Source organism: Nerophis ophidion, linkage group LG28 (assembly GCF_033978795.1).
Source record: "Nerophis ophidion isolate RoL-2023_Sa linkage group LG28, RoL_Noph_v1.0, whole genome shotgun sequence".
NCBI lineage: Eukaryota > Metazoa > Chordata > Actinopteri > Syngnathiformes > Syngnathidae > Nerophis > Nerophis ophidion.
Window position 1 is genome coordinate 5287570 of NC_084638.1, and position 27514 is coordinate 5315083.

A 27514-nucleotide genomic window follows, 5' to 3' on the forward strand; every position below is an offset into this window, starting at 1 on the left:
GTGTTCCAAATTTGGATTATTTTTGGCACTTGTGTGAGCTATGGCTTTACATTTTGTAACATATATATATATATATTTTGCATTCTATTTTAGTTACTTTTTTCAGTTTGCAACACCCTGGCGCTGTTTTGATTATTATTATGTTTTTGATTATATGTAAATGTTGCATGTTGTAAATATAGGTTTATAAAATAAAAATATCTGCCAGCTTTTAAATACACTATTTGTTACACATTTCGATGCAATTATCAATTTAAGTACGATTTCTAATAACATACTGTGACGGCAATCCAGTATCCATTTATACTGCATTTCGACTAAAACTATTCATTAATTTTCATTGCACTCTTTTGTTTGCACTAACCCCTATTTAGGTAATGTATTTTATTAATTTGAACACCTATTAATATATATTTTTTTAGACGTAAGCAATCATTTAAAAAACAAATACGTTATAGGATATTTACCCTTTATGTATATATGTATATATATATATATACAGTGGGGCAAAAAAGTCTTTAGTCAGCCAGCGATTGTGCAAGTTCTCCCACTTAAAATGATGACAGAGGTCTGTAATTTTCAGCACAGGTACACTTCAACTGTGAGAGACAGAATGTGAAAAAAAAATCCAGGAATTCACATTGTAGGAATTTTAAAGAATTTATTTGTAAATTATGGTGGAAAATAAGTATTTGGTCAACCATTTAAAGCTCTCACTGATGGAAGGAGCTTTTGGCTCAGAATCTCACAATTCACACCCCATTCATTCTTTCCTTAACACGGATCAATCGTGCTGTCCCCTTAGCAGAAAAACAGCCCCAAAGCAGGATGTTTCCACCCTCATGCTTTACAGTAGGTATGGTGTTCTTGGGATGCAACTCAGCATTCTTCTTCCTCCAAACTAGACGAGTTGAGTTGATACCAAAATGGATACATGGATGATAGAGCAGAGGATTGGGAGAATGTCATGTGGTCAGATGAAACCAAAATAGAACTTTTTGCTATAAACTCAACTGGTCGTGTTTGGAGGAAGAAGAATACTGAGTTGCATCCCAAGAACACCACACCTACTGTGAAGCATGGGGGTGGAAACATCAACCTTTGGGGCTGTTTTTCTGCTAAGGGGACAGGACGATTGATCCGTGTTAAGGAAAGAATGAATGGGGCCATGTATCATGAGATTTTGAGCCAAAACCTCCTTCCATCAGTGAGAGCTTGGAATGGTTGACCATAATTTTCAAATAAATTCCTTAAAATTCCTACAACGTGAATTCCTGGATTTTTTTCCCCACATTCTGTCTCTCACAGTTGAAGTGTACCTATGATGAAAATTACAGACCTCTGTCATCATTTTAAGTGGGAGAACTTGCACAATCGCTGGCTAAATAAAGACTTTTTTGCCCCACTGTATATATATATATAAAATATTACATGTTATATTTTATACTGCTACTACGATACATTTTTAGTCTACTTTATACCTGCGTTATCCTTTCCGTCCTTTGTAACTGAGCTACTGTGTGGATCATTAAAGTTTCTCTAAGTCTATTTGTAAACACAATTTATATATTATTCCATATATTGCAAAAGGACATTTACGTAAATTCAGTTGTCTTTCAAGTTTTATTTTCATTGACCTGAATAAGTATTTTTTTTAATTTTGGGGCGGCATTGTGTATTGGGGTAGAGCAACCGAGCCAGAAACCTGAGGGTTGCAGGTTCGCTCCCCGCCTCTTACCGCCCAAATCACCGCCGCTGTGCCCTTGGGCAGGACATTTCACCCTTGCCCCCGGTGCCGCTCACATTGGTGAATGAATGATGGTGGTCGGAGGAGCCGTCAGTCTATGCCAGAGCAGCTGTGGCTACGAAAGTTGCTTACCACCACTAGGTGTGAATAAATGATGAGTTATCACTTCTCCGTGAAGCGATTTGAGTGTCTAGAAAAGCGCTATATAAATTTAATCCATTGTTATCATTATTATAAAATCATCAATAATTTTGAATGGAAATAAGTGCATTTAAAGTGCTAATTTTCTAAATCGGTTTTATTACTGTAACATTCAAGTAAAATGTGGATACGATGATCAGGGGTGCATTATTTAAATCAGGGGTGTCAAACTCATTTTAGATCGGACGCCTCGTGGAGAAAAATCGTGCTGGTAAAATCACTTAAGAATAAAGACAACTTCACATTGTTTTGTTTAAAATAGAACAAGCACATTCCCTAATTGTACAAATCTTGTTGTTTTTTTACACTTGTTGCAGTTTTTATTATTATCTTTATTTGAAGCTAGTTGTATTTTCTGAATAAATTATGTGATAATGTTCATCAGTCAACTCATTGGTGTTAATTTTCCATCTATCAAGATAAAAAAAATATCTAAATCAAATTACATGAGGTTATTTATGTAGTTTAATCATTTTCCTTGACGTGTGGTTTATTTAATTTATTTTTTTACATATGTGGCGTCATTTACAAATATACAAATAATTGTTATCGTGACATCTAGTGCAGTGGTTCTCAACCTTTTTTCAGGTGAACATTGTTTTAATTCAAGTACCCCCTAATCAGAGCAAAGCATTTTTTGGTTGAAAAAAAAAAGAGATGAAGAAGTAAAATACAGCACTATGTCATCACTTTCTGATTTATTAAATTGTATAACAGTGCAAAAATATTGCTCATTTGTAGTGGTCTTTCCTGAACTATTTGGGAAAAAGTTATAAAAATAACAAAAAAATTAATACGTGATTCAATTATGAATAAAGATTTCTACACATAGAAGTAATCAACTTAAAGAGCCCTCTTTGGGGATTGGATTCATGAACTTAATTCTAAACATTTCTTCACAAAAAATCAATATTTATGGAACGTGTCCACAAAAAATCTAGCTGTCAACACTGAATATTGCATTGTTGCATTTCTTTTCACAATTTATGAACTTAAATTCATATTTTGTTGAAGTATTATTCAATTTTGGCGGCATAGCTCGGTTGGTAGAGTAGCCGTGCCAGCAACTTGAGGGTTCCAGGTTCGATTCCCGCTTCCGCCACCCCAGTCACTGCCGTTGTGTCCTTGGGCAAGACACTTTACCCACCTGCTCCCCGTGCCACCCACACTGCTTTAAATGGAACTTAGATATTGGGTTTCACTATGTAAAGCGCTTTGAGTCACTAGAGAAAAGCGCTATATAAAATATACTTCACTTCACAATTTATATATTTATAAAGGATTTTTGAATTGTTGCTATTTTTAGAATATTTTTTAAGAAATCTTCAAGTACCCCCATTTGAGAACCACTGATCTGGTGGACACATTTAGAACCGCAGTTTCTTTCATTAAACTCATCCTGTTTGGCCATACGTTTGACACCCCTGACTTAAATAATAATAATTAATATTTGTTGCGTGTTTATGAGCAGTGTCAGAGAGCGTTAAGACCGCTTCCTTCCACTTCCTTCACGTCTTTGAAGGACACCGCTTGCTCATCTTCTGAAGATTCTCCCTTTTTCTTCTTGTTGGCCACACTTTTTCCAGACCTTCAGATGAGAGAGAGAAACACGGTCAGAGAAGGCTTGGTGTCCAAATGCCATTTAACCGAGCTCACCATCTCTCCTCCACATCCTGGATGGTTTCTGGCAGCGGAACGTTGAGCGTCTCAGGTAGGAAGCAAGCGAAGCCTGAGGCTATCACGGCCGCCCCCCCGTAGACCACACTGGGCAGCGAAGGGACCACCTGCAGGGCCATAAATATACAAGACTCGTACACCTTTCCATCCATCTTCTTCCGCTTATCCGAGGTCGGGTAGCGGGGGCAACAGCCTAAGCAGGGAAACCCAGACTTCCCTCTCCCCAGCCACTTCGTCTAGCTCTTCCCGGGGGATCCCGAGGCGTTCCCAGGCCAGCCGGGAGACATAGTCTTCCCAACGTGTCCTGGGTCTTCCCCGTGGCCTCCTACCGGTTGGACGTGCCCTAAACACCTCCCTAGGGAGGCGTTCGGGTAGCATCCTGACCAGATGCCCGAACCACCTCATCTGGCTCCTCTCGATGTGAAGGAGCAGCGGCTTTACTTTGAGTTCCTCCCGGATGGCAGAGCTTCTCACCCTATCTCTAAGGGAGAGACCTGGAAACTCATTTGGGCCGCTTGTACCCGTGATCTTGTCCTTTCGGTCATGACCCAAAGCTCATGACCATAGGTGAAGATGGGAACGTAGATCGACCGGTAAATTGAGAGCTTTGCCTTCCGGCTCAGCTCCTTCTTCACCACAACGGATCGGTACAACGTCCGCATTACTGAAGACGCCGCACCGATCCGCCTGTCGATCTCACGATCCACTCTTCCCTCACTCGTGAACAAGACTCCTAGGTACTTGAACTCCTCCACTTGGGGCAGGGTCTCCTCCCCAACCCGGAGATGGCATTCCACCCTTTTCCGGGCGAGAACCATGGACTCGGACATGGAGGTGCTGATTCTCATTCCGGTCGCTTGATCTTATCCTTTCGGTCATGACCCAAAGCTCATGACCATAGGTGAGGATGGGAACGTAGATCGGCCGGTAAATTGAGAGCTTTGCCTTCCGGCTCAGCTCCTTCTTCACCACAACGGATCGGTACAACGTCCGCATTACTGAAGACGCCGCACCGATCCGCCTGTCGATCTCACGATCCACTCTTCCCTCACTCGTGAACAAGACTCCTAGGTACTTGAACTCCTCCACTTGGAGCAGGGTCTCCTCCCCAACCCGGAGATGGCACGCCACCCTTTTTCGGGCGAGAACCATGGACTCGGACTTGGAGGTGCTGATTCTCATTCCGGTCGCTTGATCTTATCCTTTCGGTCATGACCCAAAGCTCATGACCATAGGTGAGGATGGGAACGTAGATCGACCGGTAAATTGAGAGCTTTGCCTTCCGGCTCAGCTCCTTCTTCCCCACAACGGATCGGTACAACGTCCGCATTACTGAATACGCCGCACCGATCCGCCTGTTGATCTCACGATCCACTCTTCCCTCACTCGTGAACAAGACTCCTAGGTACTTGAACTCGTCCACTTGGAGCAGGGGCTCCTCCCCAACCCGGAGATGGCACTCCACCCTTTTCCGGGCGAGAACCATGGACTCGGACTTGGAGGTGCTGATTCTCATTCCGGTCGCTTCACACTCGGCTGCGAACCGATCCAGTGAGAGCTGAAGATCCCGGTCAGATGAAGCCATCAGGACCACATCATCTGCAAAAAGCAGAGACCTAATCCCGCGGTCACCAAACCGGAACCCCTCAACGCCTTGACTGCGCCTAGAAATTCTGTCCATAAAAGTTATGAACAGAATGGGTGACAAAGGACAGCCTTGGCGGAGTCCAACCCTCACTGGAAATGTGTTCGACTTACTGCCGGCAATGCGGACCAAGCTCTGGCACTGATCATACAGGGAACGGACCGCCACAATAAGACAGTCCGATACCCCATACTCTCTGAGCACTCCCCACAGGACTTCCCGAGGGACACGGTCGAATGCCTTCTCCAAGTCCACAAGGCACATGTAGACTGGTTGGGCAAACTCCCATGCACCCTCAAGAACCCTGCCCAGAGTACACCTTTTCCATGGCCAAATTCAAGCGCTTTTCAAAAGGACTTTCAAGATCAATTTTCCAGTTCTCCCAGTACCCTTCAGAAGGCGAAAACCAGTGTGAATCAATCCATAGCCTTGCTGTTTGAGGTCACCAAATGCTGTCTGTAGGAAAAATGTGCTAAAACCTAAGCTTAACATTGAACCAGCAGTCATTAACTGAATGGGGCATAATAAACTTAAAGTGGAACATTATCACCAAACCTATGTAAGCGTCATTATATACCTTGATGGTGCAGAAAAAAGACCATATGTTTTTTTAACCGATTTCCGAACTCTAAATGGGTGAATTTTGGCGAATTAAACGCCTTTCTGTTTATGGCTCTCTGAGCGACGACGTCACATCGGTACTCAACGCCATTTTTCCCTACACATCAGACGCATCGAGTCAAATCAGCTCTGTTATTTTCCGTTTTTTCGACTGTTTTCCGGTACCTTGGAGACATCATGCCTCGTCGGAGGGTGTAACAACACGATCGGGGACGGATTCAAGTTGATTTACGTAGAATGTGCATCGATTAGCACGGCATGCTAATCGATGCTAACATACTATTTAGGATAGCTGTGTTTACATATTGCAGCATTATGCCTCATTTGTAGCTATATTTGCATCTAGCCTTTCCCTCCACCCACATTTAATGCCAAACAAACACTTAGCAATCGACGGATTTAAGTTGCTCCAGTGTCAAGAGATGCAAAGTCCCCCGTTTGGTTTTTACCGGCGATGCTACGACAGAGATGGCACAGAGATGTGTGGATATCCTGCGACAGTCGAAACAGATGCATTCCCAACGATAAAGTCAACGAAATCACAAAGGTGAGTGTTGTTATTGACTTATGTGCTAATCAGACATATTTGGTTGCGGCATGACTGCCAGCTAATCGATGCTAACATGCTATTTAGGCTACCTGTATGTACATTTGAAACTATAATTACATCCAGCGTTTCCTTCCACCCACATTTAATGCCAAACAAACACTTACCAATCGACGGATTTAAGTTGATCCAGTGTCAATGCGAAAGTCCTGATCGGTTGGTCTAACGCAAAGATGGCCGAATAGCGTCAATAGCCATTCGCTCCAATAACTTCAGTTTCTTCTTCGAATACTCCAACCATCTGTTTCAATACATGCGTAATCTGTTGAATCGCTTAAGCCGCTGAATTCCGAGTCTGAATCCGAGCTAATGTCGCTATATCTTGCTGTGCTATTCGCAATTGTTTGTATTGGAATCGCTATGTGACGTCACAGGGAAATGGACAGTGGCTTAAGCAAATAGCGAAAATCAAGCACTTTTAAAGCTTTTTTTTTAGGGATATTCCGGGACGGGTAAAATTTTGAATTTTTTTTCGAAAAATAAAATAAGCCACTGGGAACTGATTTTTATTAGTTTTAACCCTTCTGAAATTGTAATGTTCCCCTTTGAGCAGTGTTACTGTAGACCAGGGGTCGGGAACCTTTTTGGTTGGGAGAGCCATGAAAGCCAAATATTAAGGGACCGAAAGTCCCTTTGGGACTGAGGACCCTATTGTATTTCTAAGGTTTTATCAGGGACCGAATGTCCCTTTGGGACAGAGGACCCTATTGTATTTCTAAGGTTTTATTAGGGTCCAAATGTCCCTTTGGGACAGAGGACCCTATTGTATTTCTAAGGTTTTATTCTTTCTTTCTTTATTATTATACCGCCACCTCTTCGAGCTGTAATTTGACCCCCTTAAAATGTTTCAAAACTCACCAAATTTTACACACACATCAGGACTGGCGAAAATTGCCATATAATAAAAAAAAAAATTCTTAAAAAAATCTAAATTGCGCTCTAGCGCCCCCTAGGAAAAACACAGACAAAACTGCTTGTAACTTTCGTTAGGAATGTCGTAGAGACATGAAACAAAAACCTCTATGTAGGTCTGACTTAGACCTAGTTTTCACAAAATGACTTCCTTCAGCGAAAATCAACAGGAAGTTAGCAAACACCCCTTCAAAACAAAATTTTCCTAAAAAATGTAACTTTTGCCTCTTTGAGCTGTAATTTGACCCCCTTAAAATGTTTCAAAACACAACAAACTGGACACACACATCAGGACTGGTGAAAATTGCCATCTAATAAAAAAAACAAAAATAACCCCCAAAAATCTAAATTGCGCTCTAGCGCCCCCTAGGAAAAAACAGACAAAACTGCTTGTAACTTTCGTTAGGAATGTCGTAGAGACATGAAACAAAAACCTCTATCTAGGTCTGACTTAGACCTAGATTTCAAAATGTGACTTCCTTCAGCGAAAATCAACAGGAAGTTGGCAAACACCACTTCAAAACAAAATTTTCCTAAAAAATTAAATTTTTGCCTCTTTGAGCTGTAATTTGACCCCCTTAAAATGCTTCAAAACTCACTAAACTGGACACACACATGAGGACTGGCGAAAATTGCGATCTAGTAAAAAAAACAAACAAACAAAAAAAAAAAACTCTAAATTGCGTTTAGGAATAAAACACAGACAAAACTGCTCCTAGGAAGAAAACACAGACAAAACTGGTTGTAACTTCCGGTAGGAATGTCGGAGAGACATGAAACAAAAACCTCTATGTAGGTCTCACTTAGACCTACATTTTAATATATAAAATCCTTCAGCAAAAATCAACAGGAAGTTGGCAATTACCCCTTCAAAACAAAAGTTTTGTTAAAACCCGTCACCTTTTTTCAAACATGCGTGACAGAAAGAAGCACCAGTGTGACCCCAGGTTGCAGGGAAGGTAGGTAACGTGAAGGTAAAGATATGTTGAATGGGTAAAGGCAAGAAACACCAGCAAAAGCTGGTCCCGTCCATCGCTGCTTGCAGCTTTATTTTAAATGTATTTCCGTGAGAGCCATATAATATTTTTTAGACCAACATTTTTAAAGTATAAGAAATCTCTTATTCTTTTTCATAAGATGTTTATTCTGAAGCTAACCAATAATAAATAAACAATTCTTACCATTAATGCGACTTTTTGAACAGGTGTGGTAGAAATCGGTTGGCTGGATTAAAATGCATGAGACTGTTCTATATTTTGAATTTTATTTTTAACACTGTGATTATGTTAGAATAAATGTGTATATATTATCACACAACTTTTATGCTTAAGGGCTGTTGCTATAATTATTATCAATTGTGCTGAAGTGGTATTTTTCTTCGTCTGTGCAAAGCTGGCAATCCAAAAGATTGCAAGCCTGTCTGGTATCAGTGTCTGTGTCCAGGAATGGCCTGCTGCCGCAGACAGAGCAGAGACAAGGCGATATCACCAGCGTCAACACATTTGCATTTTTGTATAATCATATATTGTGTCTGACTGGAGTTGTCGAGATTACCCCCTTCCCTCGGCGACAGTTTCAGTGATGTAAAAAGGGACCTCCCAAATAAATAGAGGAAGCCCGCGGGCTGGACTTTTAAAACGTAGTTTGGATCTGTAACTAGGATACAGCCCAAAACACGTGTCTCCTCATTGAGCCAAATTGAAATCTGTCTCTGCATGATTCCTTGCTTCTTGTCTGTTTAATACAGGGGTCACCAACCTTTTTGAAACCAAGAGCTACTTCTTGGGTACTGATTAATGCGAAGGGCTACCACTTTGATACACACTTAAATACATTGCCAGAAATAGCCAATTAACATTTAATAAATAAATCTATATACAGAATATATATAAAAAAATGGGTATTTCTGTCTGTCATTCCGTCTTACATTTTTTTTTCCATTAAGGAAGGTTTTTTGCAGAGAATAAATGATGAAAAAAACTCTTATTTGAACGGTTTAAAAGAGAAGAAAACAGGAAAAAAATAAATTAAATTTTGAAACATAGTCTATCTTCAATTTCGACTCTTTAAAATTCAAAATTCAACCACAAAAAAGAAGCTAGCTAATTTGAATCTTTTTGAATTTTTAAAAAAAAGATTTAATGGAACATCATTAGTCATTTTTCCTGATTAAGATTAATTTTAGAATTTTAATGACATGTTTTAAATAGGTTAAAATCCAATCTGCATTTTGTTAGAATATATAACCAATTGGACCAAGCTATATTTCTAACAAAGACAAATCATTATTTCTTCTAGATTTTCCAGAATGAAAATTTTAAAAGAAATTCAAAACACTTTAAAATAAGATTTCAATTTGATTCTACAGATTTTCTAGATTTGCCAGAATAATGTTTTTGAATTTTAATCATAATAAGTTTGAAAAAAATGAATAATTAAATTAAAATGTATTTATTATTCTTTACAATAAAAGTAAAAAAAATACTTGCACATTGATTTAAATTGTCAGGAAAGAAGAGGAAGGAATTTAAAAGGTAAAAAAGTATATGTGTTTAAAAATCCTAAAATCATTTTTAAGGTTGTATTTTTTCTCTAAAATTGTCTTTCTGAAAGTTATAAGAAGCAAAGTAAAAAAAGTAAATGAATTTATTTAAACAAGTGAAGACCAAGTCTTTAAAATATTTTCTTGGATTTTCAAATTCTATTTTCAAGTTTTGTCTCTTTTAGAATTAAAAATGTCGAGCAAAGCGAGACCAGCTTGCTAGTAAATAAATAAAATGTAAAAAATAGAGGCAGTTCAAACTGCTTCCACAGTGGAGTGTTTTAAGTCTCTTCTTAAGACCCACTTTTATTCTTTGGCTTTTAACACTATGTGAGTTGTGTGGTCCTCTGTGTTTTTTATACACTTTGATTTCTATTTTACTGTTTTAATTGATTTTACCCTTTACAATAGTTTTTAATCATATTTGTTTTTATATATATATATATATTTTTTTTTTATATTGGTTTTATATTTATTTATTTTTTGTTTTTATTCAGTCATTGGTGGAGCATAATATTGTTTTTTTAATATTGTTTTTAACATGGCTGTGCAGCACTTTGGAAACGTTATTGTTGTTTAAATGTGCTATATAAATAAAGTGGATTGGATTGGATGCTCACTGGTAAGTGCTGCTATTTGGGCTATTTTTAGAACAGGCCAGCGGGCGACTCATCGTTGGTGACCCCTGAAATAATAAAAAAAATAATAATAATAATTAAAAAAAAAAGGCCCCCACTCATAAAAGTGTTAAACATAAGTAACGTAACAACCAATATTTTTCTTTCTTTCTACACTTTCAACTACATCACTCATGATCAACTTCAAATCTATACATCAATTCTAAGTTTTTATAAAACATTTTGAGCATTGACAGTTTTATACATGACAGCTTTGTGAGATTAGTGTTTATGTTCTTTTTAGCTCTTTTACACCTTTTTATGTTTTATGTTTTTATACACCGCTTCCCACCTACAACTTTCTTCTTTGATGTCTCCATTGTCCATTGGAACAAATTGCAATAGATTCAGCAACACAGATGTCCAGAATACTGCGGAATTTCGTGATGAAAACAGACGAGCTAATAGCTGGGAACGATGCTGGAACAAAATGTCCTCGACAATCCGTGACGTCAATATTTAAACGGGGATAGCAGGTCCATTCTATGTGTCATACTTGATCATTTCGCGATATTGCCATATTTTTGCTGAAAGGATTTAGTAGAGAACATCCACGACAAAGTTTGCAACTTTTGGTCGCTAATAAAAAAAGCCTTGCCTGTACCGGAAGTAGCAGACAATGTGCGCGTGACGTCACGGGTTGTGGAGCTCCTCACATCTGAACATTGTTTATAATCATGGCCACCAGCAGCGAGAGCGATTCGGACCAAGAAAGCGACGATTTCCCCATTAATTTCAGCGAGGATGAGAGATTCGTGGATGATGAAAGTTAGCGTGAAGGACTAGAAAAAAAAATACAGGGCAGTGGGAGAGATTCAAGCGTTATTAGACACATTTACTAGGATAATTCTGGAAAATCCCTTACCTGCTTATTGTGTTACTAGTGTTGTAGTGAGATTATACGGTCGTACCTGAAAGTCAAAGGGGTGTGGCCACGGGTGTGGTGACCGCCAGTGTCTCTGAGGGAAGCCACGCAGCCGCCTCTTTGACAGGTGCACGTTCATGTCTACGGTAAGAGCCGACTCATTACTGCAATTTTCTCACCAAAACCCGCCGGTTGACATGTGGTCGGGAAACATGTTCGCTTGACCGCTCTGATCCATAGTAAAGCTTCACCTTCGGAATGTAAACAGGGAAACACCGGCTGTGTTTGTGTTGCTAAAGGCAGCCACAATACACTGCTTCCCACCTACATCGTTCTTCTTTGACGTCTCCATTATTGATTGAACAAATTGCAAAAGATTCAGCAACACAGATGTCCAAAATACTGTGTAATTATGCGATTAAAGCAGACTACTTATAGCTGGGATCGGGCTGGAAAATAATGTCCGCTACAATCTGAAACGTCACGCGCACACGTCATCATCAGACTGACGTTTTCAACAGGATACTTCGCGGGAAATTTAAAATTGCAAATTAGTAAACTAAAAAGGCCGTATTGGCATGTGTTGCAATGTTAATATTTCATCATTGATATATAAACTATCAGACTGTGTGGTCGGTAGTAGTGGGTTTCAGTAGGCCTTTAAAGACCACGCAGTCTGATAGTTTATATATCAATGATGAAATATTAACATTGCAACACATGCCAATACGGCCTTTTTAGTTTACTAAATTGCAATTTTAAATTTCCCGCATAAGTATCATGCTAAAACGTTGCGGTTTGATGACGCATGCGCGTGACGTCACGGGTTGTGGAGCTCCTCACATCTGAACATTGTTTATAATCATGGCCACCAGCGGCGAGAGCGATTCGGACCAAGAAAGCGACGATTTCCCCATTAATTTGAGCGAGGATGAGAGATTCGTGGATGATGAAAGTTTAATATATGTCATCAGTGTTTGAAGCTGACAGATTACCAGCGGCTATACCAATTTCTTATCGTGTTAAGCAATGTCAGCTAAGATTTATCTGAGAGCCAGATGCAGTCATCAAAGGAGCCACAGGTTCACTACCCCTGCTCTGGACTATTCAAAGTCATTGGTGTTTGCAAACGTGTCTCCATTTGTGTCCTTTTTCAGATTTCTTGTTCTTTTTCTTACTTGCAGCACTCAACGACATGGAACAGCAGGGATTGAGAAGGAGTGCACAGTACACACCTCTGCACATAGGGGGAGACAGGGTGAAGACCTTTGAATTCCTCAGGGACCCACATCAACCAGGACCTCACCTGGGCTCACAACACCCAACAAACAATACAGGAAGCCCAGCAGAGACTGTACTTCCTAAGAAGGCTGAGAAAATTTGGCATGCCACCCGAAATTCTCAGCAGCTTCTATAGAAGTACGGTTGAGAGTGTCCTTCTTACCAGCTTAATAACGGTCTGGGATGGAAATGAAGGCACTTAAAAACTGCTCGGTACATATCAGGAGCAGCCTTCCCCTCACCACAGGACATGTACTCTAGACCAAGGCCACCAGGAGAGCAGATAACATCGTAAAGGACAGTACACACCCCCAGCACCGTCTCTTTAGCCTCCTATCCTCGCTCATCCATGCGGACTGGACACTGGCCGAGAGTGGAGTCGGCTATCTTGGTTGCTTTGTTGGGTCTGCTCCTGTCTCTGGCCATGCTCCCTCCACCCCAGCGGACGATGGCGTGGAACACCGCAGAGGCCACCACAGTGGATATGTTTCTTTTACTTTTTATTCATAGCTGTATGTAGAAGTGTCTGCTTGTCAATCGATCAATCAATGTTTATTTATATAGCCCCAAATCACAAATGTCTCAAAGGACTGCACAAATCATTACGACTACAACATCCTCGGAAGAACCCACAAAAGGGCAAGGAAAACTCACACCCAGTGGGCAGGGAGAATTCACATTCAGTGGGACGCCAGTGACAATGCTGACTATGAGAAACCTTGGAGAGGACCTCAGATGTGGGCAACCCCCCCCCTCTAGGGGACCGAAAGCAATGGATGTCGAGCGGGTCTAACATGATACTGTGAAAGTTCAATCCATAGTGGCTCCAAGACAGCAGTGAGAGGCCCGTCCACAGGAAACCATCTCAAGCGGATCAGCAGCGTAGAGATGTCCCCAACCGATACATCTGCTGCTTTAATGTCTTTAATGTCCTCTGTGTTCTTTGATGTTTGCCTCTTACACACATGGAAGAGGGATGTGTACGATGGCTATGAGTTGTTGTTTTTTCCCCCTGGCCTCAGTCTGCACCTCCTCTCCAGAGCCCAGGCAAAGACCGATTTTTTAATTGGATTTTAATCTTCTATTTCCCCCCCTTTTTTTTACCTGTATCTCATCTTTTTTGTAAGGGGCGCTGGAAGCCGGCAGACCCGTCAGCGATCCTGTTCTGTCTCCCTGTAATGTTTGTCTGATCTTGAATGGGATTGTGCTGAAAATTTTAATTTTCCTGAAGGTTTTTGATTGATTGATTGATACTTTTATTAGTAGATTGCACAGTACAGTACATATTCCGTACAATTGACCACTAAATGGTAACACCCGAATAAGTTTTTCAACTTCTTTAAGTCGGGGGTCCACGTTAATCAATTCATGGTAAGGAACTCTCCTGACGGAATAAATAAAGTACTATCTAATCTATCTAATCTAATCTACCATCTGGCAGACGATACAGGAGCCTGAAAGCCAGGACTGCAAGACTGACAAACAGCTTCTACCCACAGGCCATTAGGCTTGTGAATGCTACCCCCCCCCCCCCTTTTTTACTTTTATCTTTTGAACAAAAGACAGCTTTCATGACCACCCCCGAACTTTTAAAACTGCTGCTGTGACCCAATATCCCCTCCATATTTATATAATGTTGACTGTGAATCATCCATTTTCTACCGCTTATTCCCTTCGGGGTCGTTGGAGCCTATCTCAGCTGCATTCGGGTGAAGGCGGGTACACCCTGGACAAGTTGCCATCTCATCACAGGGGGCCCAATTGTTTTGTTTATCACATTATTGCCCGATGTTTTTCTTGTTCTTGAAAAAAATAATGACTTTTTTTGAAGTGAAGTGAATTATATTTATATAGCGCTTTTCTCTAGTGACTCAAAGCGCTTTACATAGTGAAACCCAATATCTAAGTTACATTTTTAAACCAGTGTGGGTGGCACTGGGGGGAGGTGGGTAAAGTGTCTTGCCCAGGAACACAACGGTACTAACTAGGATGGCGGAAGCGGGGATCGAACCTGGAACCCTCAAGTTGCTGGCACAGCCGCTCTACCAATAAAGCTATACCGCCCCTAATGTTGAGTAAAATTTTGCAGAGGAAAATTCAGATTATAATATTGTCAAAATCTTTAAATTTTCTTAATAAAATTCAGACTTTTATCACAATATTGTTCAATTGCTTTCTTGTTCTTGTAAAATAATGCATTTTTTTTGTAAAATTATGACTTTTGTCATCATTTTGCCAAGGAGAATTCCGATTATTATTATAATATTGTCAAAATCTTTACATTTTTTAAATAAAATTCTGACTTCTATCACAATATTGCCCAATTGCTTTCTTGTTCTTGTAAAATAATGACATTTTTTCTGAGGAAAATTCCGATTATTATGATAATAGTCAAAATCTTAAAATTTTCTTATTAAAATTCAGACTTTTATCACAATATTGTCCAATTGCTTTGTTGTTCTTGTAAAATGGTGAAATTTTTTGTAAAGTTATGATTTTTGTCATCATTTTGCCAAGGAGAAATCAGATTATTATTAGAATATTGTCAAAATCTTTAAATTTTCTTATTAAAAATTCTGACTTTTATCACAATATTGCCCAAAATCTTTCCTGTTCTTGTAAAATAAAGAATTTTTGGGAGTAAAATTCCGATTCTTATGTTAATATTGTCAAAATCTTTAAGTTTTCTTATTAAAATTCAGACTTTTATCACAATACTGTCAATTTTTTTTTTTGTTGTTTTTTTTTTTTCCCTTGGCCTCAGTCTGCACCTCCTCTCCAGGCCCAGGCTAAGACCGATTTTTTTATTTTATTTTAATCTTCTATTTTTTTTTTCCTCCCAACCCCCCTTTTTGTTTACCTTTATCTCATCTTTTTTGTAAGGGGCGCTGGAAGCCGGCAGACCCGTCAGCGATCCTGTTCTGTCTCCCTGTAATGTTTGTCTAAACTTGAATGGGATTGTGCTGAAAATTTTAATTTTCCTGAAGGAACTCTCCTGACGGAATCAATAAAGTACTATCTAATCTAATCTAATCTAAATCTTAAAATTTTCTTATTAAAAATTCTGACTTTTATCACAATATTGCCCAAAATCTTTCTTGTTCTTGTAAAATAATGACTTTTTTTTTTAGTAAAATTATGACTTTTGCAGAGGAAAATTCCAATTATTATGATATTGTCAAAATCTTTAAGTTTTCTTATTAAAATTCAGACTTATTTCAATATTGTCCATTTGTTTTGTTGTTCTTGTAAAATGGTGAAATTTTTTGCAAAATTATGACTCTTGTCATTTTGCCAAGGAGAATTCCGATTATTATTTTAACATTGTCAAAATCCATACATTTTCTTAATAAAATTCAGACTTTTATCACAATATTGTCCAAATTGCTTTCTTGTTCTTGTAAAATAATGAAATTTTTTTTGAGTAAAATTCTGATTATGATAATATTGTCAAAATCTTTAAGTTTTCTTATTAAAATGCAGACTTTTATCACAATATTGTCCAATTGCTTTGTTGTTCTTGTAAAATGGTGACATTTTTTGTAAAGTTATGATTTTTGTCATCATTTTGCCAAGGAGAAATCAGATTATTATTAGAATATTGTCAAAATCTTAAAATTTTCTTATTAAAAATTCTGACTTTTATCACAATATTGCCCAAAATCTTTCCTGTTCTTGTAAAATAAAGAATTTTTTGGAGTAAAATTATGACTTTTGTCATAATTTTGCAGAGGAAAATTCCGATTATTATGTTAATATTGTCAAAATCTTTAAGTTTTCTTATTAAATTTCAGACTTTTATCACAATACTGTCAATTTGTTTTGTTGTCCGTGTAACATGGTGAAATTTTTTGTAAAATTATGACTTTTGTCATCATTTTGCCAAGGAGAATTCCTATTATTATTACAATATTGTCAAACTCTTTAAATTTTCCTTATAAAATTCAGACTTTTATCACAATATTGCCCAAATTGCTTTCTTGTTTTTGTAAAATAATGAAATTTTTTCTGAGTAAAATTCCGAAAATTATGATATCGTCAAAATCTTTAAGTTTTCTTATTAAAATTCAGACTTATTACAATATTGTCCATTTGTTTTGTTGTTCTTGTAAAATGGTGAATTTATTTGTAAAATTATGACTTTTGTCATCATTTTGCCAAGGAGAATTCCGATTATTATAATATTGTCAAAATCTTAAAATTTTCTGAATACAATTCTGACTTTTATCACAATATTGCCAAATTGCTTTCTTGTTCTTGTAAAATAATGACTTTTTTTTAGCAAAATTATGACTTTTGTCATCATTTTGCCAAGGAAAATTCCGATTATTATGATATTGTCAAAATCTTTAAGTTTTCCTATTAAAATTGAGACTTTTATCACAATATTGTCCAATTGTTTTGTTGTTTGTGTAATATGGTGAATTTTTTTGTAAAATTCTGACTTTTGTCATTATTTTGCCAAGGAGAATTCCGATTATTATTATAATATTGTCAATATCTTTAAATTTTCTTATTAAAATTCTGACTTTTATCAGAATATTGCCCAATCGCGTTCTTGTTCTTGTAAAATAATGACATTTTTTTGAGTAAAATTATGACTTTTGTCATAATTTTGCCGAGGAAAATTGAGATTATAATTATAATGTCAACATTTTACAGTTTTCTTATAAAATTGTGACTTTTGTCACAAGAAAAACAGCACCTTTGTGCAATACTCTGATAAAAGTTGGAATTTTACTCAATACAGTCGCAATTTTACAAGAAAAGTTTAAAATCTGGGCAATTTTATGAAAAGAGCCGTAATTTTACCCGACAAAAAAAGACTGTGAATCAGAATGTGCAATAATGTTACTCACTTTGCCTTGTATATAACATTTTTTATTTTTATTTTAGCTTAGTACCGTGTGATTCAGACCTGGGCAAATTAAGGCCCGGGGGCCACATGCGGCCCGTTAAGTGTTTTATTCGGCCCCGTCGGACATTCCCCAATACATTTTTGAGATCTTTAAGACAAAAACTATAGCTGCCATTATGATGTGCAGTGATGTTTTCAAATAACCGTAAGTCTTGAACTAATATGAATCTGTGCTTTTGCATGATATGCTAGTTATTATGGTAATCTAAATAGTTACTATGGTAATCTAAGTCACAGCAGCTCAGGCGAGGCACCAAGCAGTGTGGGCGGGGAGCGTTTCCACAGACTGTTTCCAGCCTGAAATGTGGGTGTCAGGGACCGACGCAGAAGGAGATTTTTACAACAAAATTCTAAAGTTTAGTGATATATCAGATTAATCAGATTTTAGGTGTTTTTTGTTGTTTTTTTGTTTTTTACCCTCTGCGTTTATATTTCGTTGTGTTTGTTGCGTTTCGCTTGATTGTAAAATATGTCGGACGTTCATATGTTGTCAATATTCAGTGTTTTATCGTTCGTAGTTAATATTGTAAATCCATCCATCCATTTTCTACCGCTTATTCCCTTCTGGGGTCACGGGGGGCGCTGGCGCCTATCTCAGCTACAATCAGGAAGGCGGGTACACCCTGGACAAGTCGCCACCTCATCGCAGTATTGTAAATCCCACATTCTTTATTTTCATATAAATTCTGGGTGTCTCATTCAGTAAAAAAAAAAGGTAAAATTTAATTCCGTTTTTTAAGGCGGTGTGTCATTTTTTTTTAGCATTCGGACATTATTGTGAGGTTTTGGGCTGCGGCTCGAATGGTACCGGGCCACAGAATAATTTAAAAAAATTAAATCAACATAATAAACACAATATACACTTATAATTAGTGCACCAACCCCAAAAAACTCCCTTTTTCATGATAAAAAAAAAAAAAAAAAAAAACCACCGCCGGGCCGCGGGACAAATGATCAAGCTACAAAAAGGTTGGGGACCACTGTTATAGATGACAAAGCAAATAGTTGATGTTTATAAATATACCTTACTGATAAAGAATCCCTTTTAATTAAGTGATTATTTGGCTTACCACTAGATGGAGCCCACGTACTGGGTGGTACTGCAGTTTGAGAATGAGCGGACATTTTCCGCCTGGCTCTAGTGTTTGACTTGTCTCCATTCAATTGCCTTTAAAAAAGTGCAGGGACCAAAAACTGCTGTTTAAACAATTTTGTTTAAACATAATTTCTTCATAATTTTACAAAAAATATTGTTTAAACATAATTTTATATCAACAAAGCAATTGGACAATATTGTGATGAAAGTCTGAATTTTAATAAGAAAACTTAAAGATTTTGACATTATAATAATAATCAGAATTCTCCTTGGCAAAATGATGACAAAAGTCATAATTTTACAAAAAAATTCACCATTTTACAAGAACAACAAAACAATTGGACAGTATTGTAATAAGTCTGAATTTTAATAAGAAAACTTAAAGATTTTGACAATATTATCATAATAATCGGAATTTTACTCAGAAAAATGTCATTATTTTACAAGAACAAGAAAGCAATTGGGCAATATTGTGATAAAAGTCTGAATTTTATTAAGAAAATTTAAAGATTTTGACAATATTATAATAATTTAGGAATTCTCCTTGGCAAAATGATGACAAAAGTCATAACTTTACAAACAATTTCACCATATTACACGAACAACAAAGCAATTGGACAATATTGTGATAAAAGTCTGAATTTTAATAAGAAAACTTAAAGATTTTGACAATATTATCATAATAATCTGATTTTTCCTCTGCAAAATTATGACAAAAGTCATAATTTTACTCAAAAAAAAAGTCATTATTTTACAAGAACAAGAAAGATTTTGGGCAATATTGTGATAAAAGTCAGAATTTTTAATAAGAACATTTTAAGATTTTGACAATATTATAATAATAATCGGAATTCTCCTTGGCAAAATGATGACAAAAGTCATAATTTTACAAAAAAATTCACCATTTTACACGAACAACAAAACAAATGGACAGTATTGTAATAAGTCTGAATTTAAATAAGAAAACTTAAAGATTTTGACAATATTATCATAATAATCGGAATTCCCCTTGGCAAAATGACGACAAAAGTCATAATTTTACAAAAAATTTCACCATATTACACGAACAACAAAACAATTGGACAGTATTGTGATAAGTCTGAATTTTAATAAGAAAACTTAAAAGATTTTGACAATATTATCATAATAATCGGAATTTAACTCAGAAAAAATGTCATTATTTTACAAGAACAAGAAAGCAATTGGGCAATATTGTGATAAAAGTCCGAATTTTATTAAGAAAATTTAAAGATTTTGACAATATTATGATAATAATAATCAAAATTATCTTAGGCAAAATGATGACAAAAGTCATAATTTTACAAAAAAATTCACCATTTTACAAGAACAACTAAACAAATGGACAGTATTGTAATAAGTCTGAATTTAAATAAGAAAACTTAAAGATTTTGACAATATTATCATAATAATCGGAATTTTACTCAGAAAAAATGTCATTATTTTACAAGAACAAGAAAGCAATTGGGCAATATTGTGATAAAAGTCTGAATTTTATTAAGAAAATTTAAAGATTTTGACAATATTATAATAATAATCAGAATTCTCCTTGGCAAAATGATGACAAAAGTCATAATTTTACAAAAAAATTCACCATTTTACAAGAACAACAAAACAAATGGACAGTATTGTAATAAGTCTGAATTTAAATAAGAAAACTTAAAGATTTTGACAATATTATCGTAATAATCGGAATTTTCCTCTGCAAAACTATGACAAAAGTCATAATTTTACTCGAAAAAAAGTCATTATTTTACAAGAACAAGAAAGATTTTGGGCAATATTGTGATAAAAGTCATAATTTTTAATAAGAACATTTTAAGATTTTGACAATATTATAATAATAATCGGAATTCTCCTTGGCAAAATGATGACAAAAATCATAATTTTACAAAAAATTTCACCGTATTACACGAATAACAAAACAATTGGACAGTATTGTAATAAGTCTGAATTTTAATAAGAAAACTTAAAAGATTTTGACAATATTATCATAATAATCGGAATTTTACTTAGAAAAAATGTCATTATTTTACAAGAACAAGAAAGCAATTGGGCAATATAGTGATAAAAGTCTGAATTTTATTAAGAAAATTTAAAGATTTTGACAATATTATAAGAATAATCGGAATTCTCCGAGGCAAAATGACGACAAAAGTCATAATTTTACAAAAAATTCACCATATTACACGAACAACAAAACAGTTGGACAATATTGTGATAAAAGTCTGAATTTTAATAAGAAAACTTAAAGATTTTGACAATATTATCATAATAATCCGAATTTTACTCAGGAAAAAAATGTCATTATTTTTACAAGAACAAGAAAGCAATAGGGCAATATTGTGATAAAACTCAGAATTGTATTAAGAAAATTTAAAGATTTTGACAATATGATAATAATAATCGGAATTATCTTTGGCAAAATGATGACAAAAGTCATAATTTTACAAAAAAATTCACCATTTTACAAGAACAACAAAACAAATGGACAGTATTGTAATAAGTCTGAATTTAAATAAGAAAACTTAAAGATTTTGACAATATTATCATAATAATCGCAATTTTACTCAGAAAAAATGTCATTATTTTACAAGAACAAGAAAGCAATTGGGCAATATTGTGATAAAAGTCTGAATTTTATTAAGAAAATTTTAAGATTTTGACAATATTATAATAATTTAGGAATTCTCCTTGGCAAAATGATGACAAAAGCCATAATTTTACAAAAAAATTCACCATATTACACGAACAACAAAACAATTGGACAATATTGTGATAAAAGTCTGAATTTGAATAAGAAAACTTAAAGATTTTGACAATATTATCATAATAATCTGATTTTTCCTCTGCAAAATTATGACAAAAGTCATAATTTTACTCAAAAAAATAATTATTTTACAAGAACAAGAAAGATTTTGGGCAATATTGTGATAAAAGTCAAAATTTTTAATAAGAACATTTTAAGATTTTGACAATATTATCATAATAATTGGAATTTTCCTTGGCAAAATGACAAAAGTCATAATTTTACAAAAAATTTCACCATATTACACGAACCACAAACCAATTTGACAAAATTGTGATAAAAGTCTGAATTTTATTAGGATAATTTAAAGATTTTGACAATATTATAATAATAATCAGAATTTTCCTTGGTAAAATGATGACAAAAGTCAGAATTTTACAAAAAAATTCACCATTTTACAAGAACAACAAAACAAATGGACAGTATTGTAATAAGTCTGAATTTTAATTAAAAAACTTAAAGATTTTGACAATATTATCATAATAATCGGAATTTTACCCCAAAAAAGTCATTTTACAAGAACAAGAAAGCAATTAAGCAATATTGTGATAAGTCAGAATTTTTTTTAAGAAAATTTAAAGATTTTGACAATATAATAATCGGAATTCTCCTTGGCAAGCAAAATGATGACAAAAGTCATAATTTTACAAAAAATTTCACCATGTTACACGAACAACAAAACAATTTGACAATATTGTGATAAAAGTCTGAATTTTAATAAGAAAACTTAAAGATTTTGACAATATTATCATAATAATCAGAATTTTCCTCTGCAAAATCATAACAAAAGTCATAATTTTACTCAAAAAAAGTCATTATTTTACAAGAAGAAAGATTTTGGGCAATATTGTGATAAAAGTCAGAATTTTTAATAAGAAAATTTTAGGATTTTGACAATATTATAATAATAATCGGAATTCTCCTTGGCAAAATGATGACAAAGGTCATAATTTTACAAAAAATTTCACCATTTTACACGAACAACAAAGCAATTGAACAATATTGTGATAAAAGTCTGAATTTTTAATAAGAACATTTTAAGATTTTGACAATATTATAAGAATAATCGGAATTCTCCTTGGCAAAATGATGACAAAAGTCATAATTTTACAAAACATTTCACCATATTACACGTACAACAAAGCAATTGGACAATATTGTGATAAAAGTCAGAATTTTATTAGGATAATTTAAAGATTTTGACAATATTATTATAATAATCGGAATTCTCCTAGGCAAAATGATGACAAAAGTCATAATTTTACAAAAAATTTCACCATATTACACGAACAACAAAACAATTGGACAGTATTGTGATAAAAGTCTGAATTTTTAATAAGAAAATTTTAAGATTTTGACAATATTATAATAATAATCTGAATTCTCCTTGGCAAAATGATGACAAAAGTCATAATTTTACAAAACGTTTCACCATATTACACGAACAACAAAGCAATTGGACAATATTGTGATAAAAGTCTGAATTTTATTAGGATAATTTAAAGATTTTGACAATATTATTATAATAATCGGAATTCTCCTAGGCAAAATGATGACAAAAGTCATAATTTTACAAAAAATTTCACCATATTACACGAACAACAAAACAATTGGACAATATTGTGATAAAAGTCTGAATTTTAATAAGAAAACTTAAAGATTTTGACAATATTATCATAATAATCTGAATTTTACTCAGAAAAAATGTCATTTTTTTACAAGAACAATAAAGCAATTGGGCAATATTGTGATAAAAGTCAGAATTTTTAATAAGAAAAGGTTGACAATATTATAATAATAATCAGTTAAGTGTTGACTGTTTCCACTTGTGCTTGATTGCTCACTGTTTTTGACCATAAAACTACCATTTTACCAGCATGCCCAAAAATTGGGCCCCTTTAAAAATCCCCGTCCGAGGGATTTTTTTGCCGCTTATGTAACAAAATACATTGTTAATGTATACACGTATATTCATATATTACTATTTGTTAAAAGCGGCCCTTTGAGGGCAACCATAACTGTGAAGTGGCCCTCACTGAAAAAGAGTGACACCCCTGGTCTACATTGAAACACAGTAGCATAGTAGGCCTAAATATTCATTAAAAACAAGGCAGATATCATTTATATTTTTGGACTTTGGACATCCCTGGTCTAAAGTGACACCACTCAGTTTTTGGCTCTTCTACCCATGGACTTTACAGCAAGACAGGAAAAGACCTTCTTGTATCCACTGCTAATTAATAAGAGACAATTATGCGTGTTCATATTGAAGTTTTACCTCGTCCAGGATGAGGACGGCCGGCGCTGCCATGCTGCCGATCCTGGCCATGGTGGAGACCAGACCCATTCCAGTCTGCCTGAGAGCGTACACACATGTCGATGATGCGCTGCCATGATGTCACGTGACGTTGATGATGCCATACCTGATGATGGTGGGGTAAAGTTCTCCAGTGTACAAGTAGACGGTGGTGAAGGACGCTGACATGAAGGCTTTACCGAGACACGCCAGTGTGGTTCTGAGGGTCTGCATGTCTGCGTTACGTAGCAGTTAGTGACGCCATTTTTGCCCCTCGACACGTACACTGTATTGCCAAAGGTATTTGGCCGCCTGTCTAGACTCACATATGAACTTGAAGTGCCATCCCATTCCTAACCCATAGGGTTCAATATAATGTCGGTCCACCTTTTGCGGCTATTACAGCTTCAACTCTTCTGGGAAGGCTGTCCACAAGGATGCGGAGTGTGTTTATAGGAATGTTCCAACATTCTTCCAAAAGCGCAGTTCTAATTCATCCCAAAGGTGTTCTATCAGGTTCAAGTCAGGACTCTGTGCAGGCCAGTCAAGTTCATCCCCACCAGACTCTGTCATCTAAGTCTTTAGGGACCTTGCTTTGTGCACAGTCATGTTGGTAGAAGAAGGGGCCCGCTCCAAACTGTTTCCACAAGGTGGGGAGCGTGGAAGTGTCCAAAATGTTTTGGTGTCCTGGAGCATTCAAAGTTACTTTCACTGGAACTAAGGGGCCGAGCCCAACTCCTGAAAGACAACCCCCCAGCATAATTCCTCCGCCACCAAATTTCACACTTGGCAAAATACAGTCCGAAATGTAGTGTTCTACTGGCAACCTCCAAACCCAGACTTGTGCAAAAGATTGACAGATGGAAAATAGTGATTCATCAGTCCAGAGAAGGCGTCTCCACTCCTCTAGAGTGCAGTGACGACGTGCTTTACACTACTGCATCGCACACTTTGCATTGGATTTGGTGATGTATGGCTTAGATCAGGGGTCACCAACGCGGTGCCTGTTGTAAAAATGTGAAATGAAGTGAATTATATTTATATAGCGCTTTTTCTCTAGTGACTCAAAGCGCTTTACATAGTGAAACCCAATATCTAAGTTACATTCAAACCAGTGTGGGTGGCACTGGGAGCAGGTGGGTAAAGTGTCCCTGCTCAAGGACACAACGGCAGTGACTAGGATGATGGACGCGGGAATCGAACCTGCAACCCTCAAGTTGCTGGCACGGCCACTCTACCAACCGAGCTAAACCGCCCCCATCAAAATAGCTCAAATAGCAGCACTTACCAGTGAGCTGCCTCTATTTTTTACATTTTATTTATTTGCTAGCAAGCTGGTCTCGCTTTGCTCGACATTTTTAATTCTAAGAGAGACAAAACTCAAATGGAATTTTAAAATCAAAGAAAATATTTTAATGACTTGGTCTTCACTGTTTAAATACATTAATTTGTTTTTTTTTACTTTGCTTCTTATAACTTTCAGAAAGACAATTTTAGAGAAAAAATCCAACCTTAAAAATGATTTTAGGATTTTTAAACACATATACCTTTTTACCTTTTAAATTCCTGCCTCTTATTTCCTGACAATTTAAATCAATGTTCAAGTAAATGTATTTTTTTTATTGTAAAGAATAATAAATACAATTTAATTTAATTCTTCATTTTAGCTTCTGTTTTTTCTACAAAGAATATTTGTGGAATATTTTTTCAAACTTATTACGATTAAAATTCAAAAAAATATTCTGTGAAATCTACAAAATCTTTAGAATCAAATTTAAATCTTATTTGAAAGTATTTTGAATTTATTTTAAAATTTTTGTTCTGGAAAATCTAGAAAAAATAATGATTTGTCTTTGTTAGAATTATAGCTTAGTCCAATTTGCTATATCTTCTAACAAAATGCAGATTGGATTTTAACCTATTTAAAACATGTCATCAAAATTCTAAAATTACCGTATTTCCTTGAATTGCCGCAGAGAATTACTGCCGGGTCAAACTCGCTTCGCAAAATAATTAGCGCATGCTTCGTATTACCGCCTGGTCAAACTCGTCACGTCACGAGTGACACTTTCCCCTGTCATCATTTTCAAAATGGAGGAGGCTGATTTCAATACCGGTAATTTGAAATTGCATAAAGGGAAGAAGATTAAGAGCTATTCAGAGGGATTTAAGGTCCAAGCTTACATCACACTCAAATGTTTACTGCATACCTTTGGTAAGTGCCAAAGTGAGAAGAGGTTTTAAAATAATTAATGCATGCTTACTTTTACCGCATGCCTTTGGTAAGCGCAGGAGTGAGAAGAGGTTTTAAATTAATTAGCGCCCCGGCGGCAATTCAAGGAAATACGGTAATCTTAATCAAGAAAAATTACTAAAGATGTTCCATAAATTATTTTTGTCATTTTTTCAAAAAGACTCGAATTAGCTAGTTTTTCTCTTCTTTTTTTGGGTTGAATTTTAAAGAGTCGAAATTGAAGATAAACTATGTTTCAAAATGCAATTTCAATTTTTTGCCCGTTTTGTCCTCTTTTAAATCGTTCAATTAAGTGTTTTTTTCATCATTTATTCTCTACAAAAAAACCTTACGTAAAAGGAAAAAAAAATGTACGACGGAATGACAGACAGAAATACCCATATATACATATATATATATATATCCATATATATATATATATATGGATATATATATATATATATATATATTAGAGATGCGCGGTTTGCGGTCTCATCCGCGGATAAACCGCGGGTCGGGCGGGTGACATGACGAAAAAATAGATTTTAATTAGATTCGGGCGGGTGGCGGTTGAACCATTCGGAAATATTTGATATACATGGTTCAGGGATCGGTATCCTTTACCATTCAAAGAGCCATTTAGGACCCGTGTCACAAAGAGAAGAAGACAATAGGAGACGCAAACTTTCTCTAAAATGACTGCCGGTAGTCACCCAGTTAATAAGTATTAGTGCGTGCTATGAAGCCATCGGCTTTGTCGCCTTCTACAACATGTACGATCTATTTGTCAGTCCAGCATCATGTTGTGTGTGGCTTCCGCGGCAACACGCACACGACTGCAAGGCATACTGGGTGACACAGAGTACACTAATGGTTGTGATATAAACAATTTTGACACTCTTAGTAATATGCGACACGTGTGAAGCCACACCAAACAAGAATGACAAACACATTTCGGGAGAACATCCTCCCAGTAACACAAAATAAACGCAACACAGCAAATACCCAGAATCCTTTGCATCCATGACACTCCTTGACTATTTTATACACCCCGCTAGCAGCAACCCCCCCGTGCGTCGGTAAGGTGGGCGGGGCTGGGGGCGCGGGGTGTAACATATATTCAGGGAGTGTAACGGATGCAAAGGATTCTGGGTATTTGTTGTGTTGCGTTTATGTTGTGTTACTGTGAGGATGTTCTCCCGAAATGTGTTTGTCATTCTTGTTTGGTGTGGCTTCACAGCGTGGCGCATATTAGTAAGAGTGTTAAAATTGTTTATATCACAACCATCAGTGTACTCTGTATCACCCAGTATGCCTTTCAATCTTGTACATGTGATTGCGGAAGTTGTATACAACATGTTGCCGGACT

General features: G+C 36.0%; 1 protein-coding gene across 1 annotated transcript in view; it reads right to left on the reverse strand.

Moving 5' to 3' along the window:
* Positions 1–1458: 1458 nt before the first annotated feature.
* oatx (organic anion transporter X) overlaps positions 1459–27514 on the reverse strand; it is a 45659-nt gene continuing 19603 nt past the window's right edge. The window contains exons 13-16 of the mRNA XM_061891169.1: positions 24040–24148; positions 23895–23973; positions 3605–3732; positions 1459–3536 (exon numbers count right to left, since the gene is read on the reverse strand). Coding sequence (XP_061747153.1) covers positions 3422–3536; positions 3605–3732; positions 23895–23973; positions 24040–24148 — 431 coding nt within the window. The 3' untranslated portion in view covers positions 1459–3421. The remainder of the gene's footprint in view (positions 3537–3604; positions 3733–23894; positions 23974–24039; positions 24149–27514) is intronic.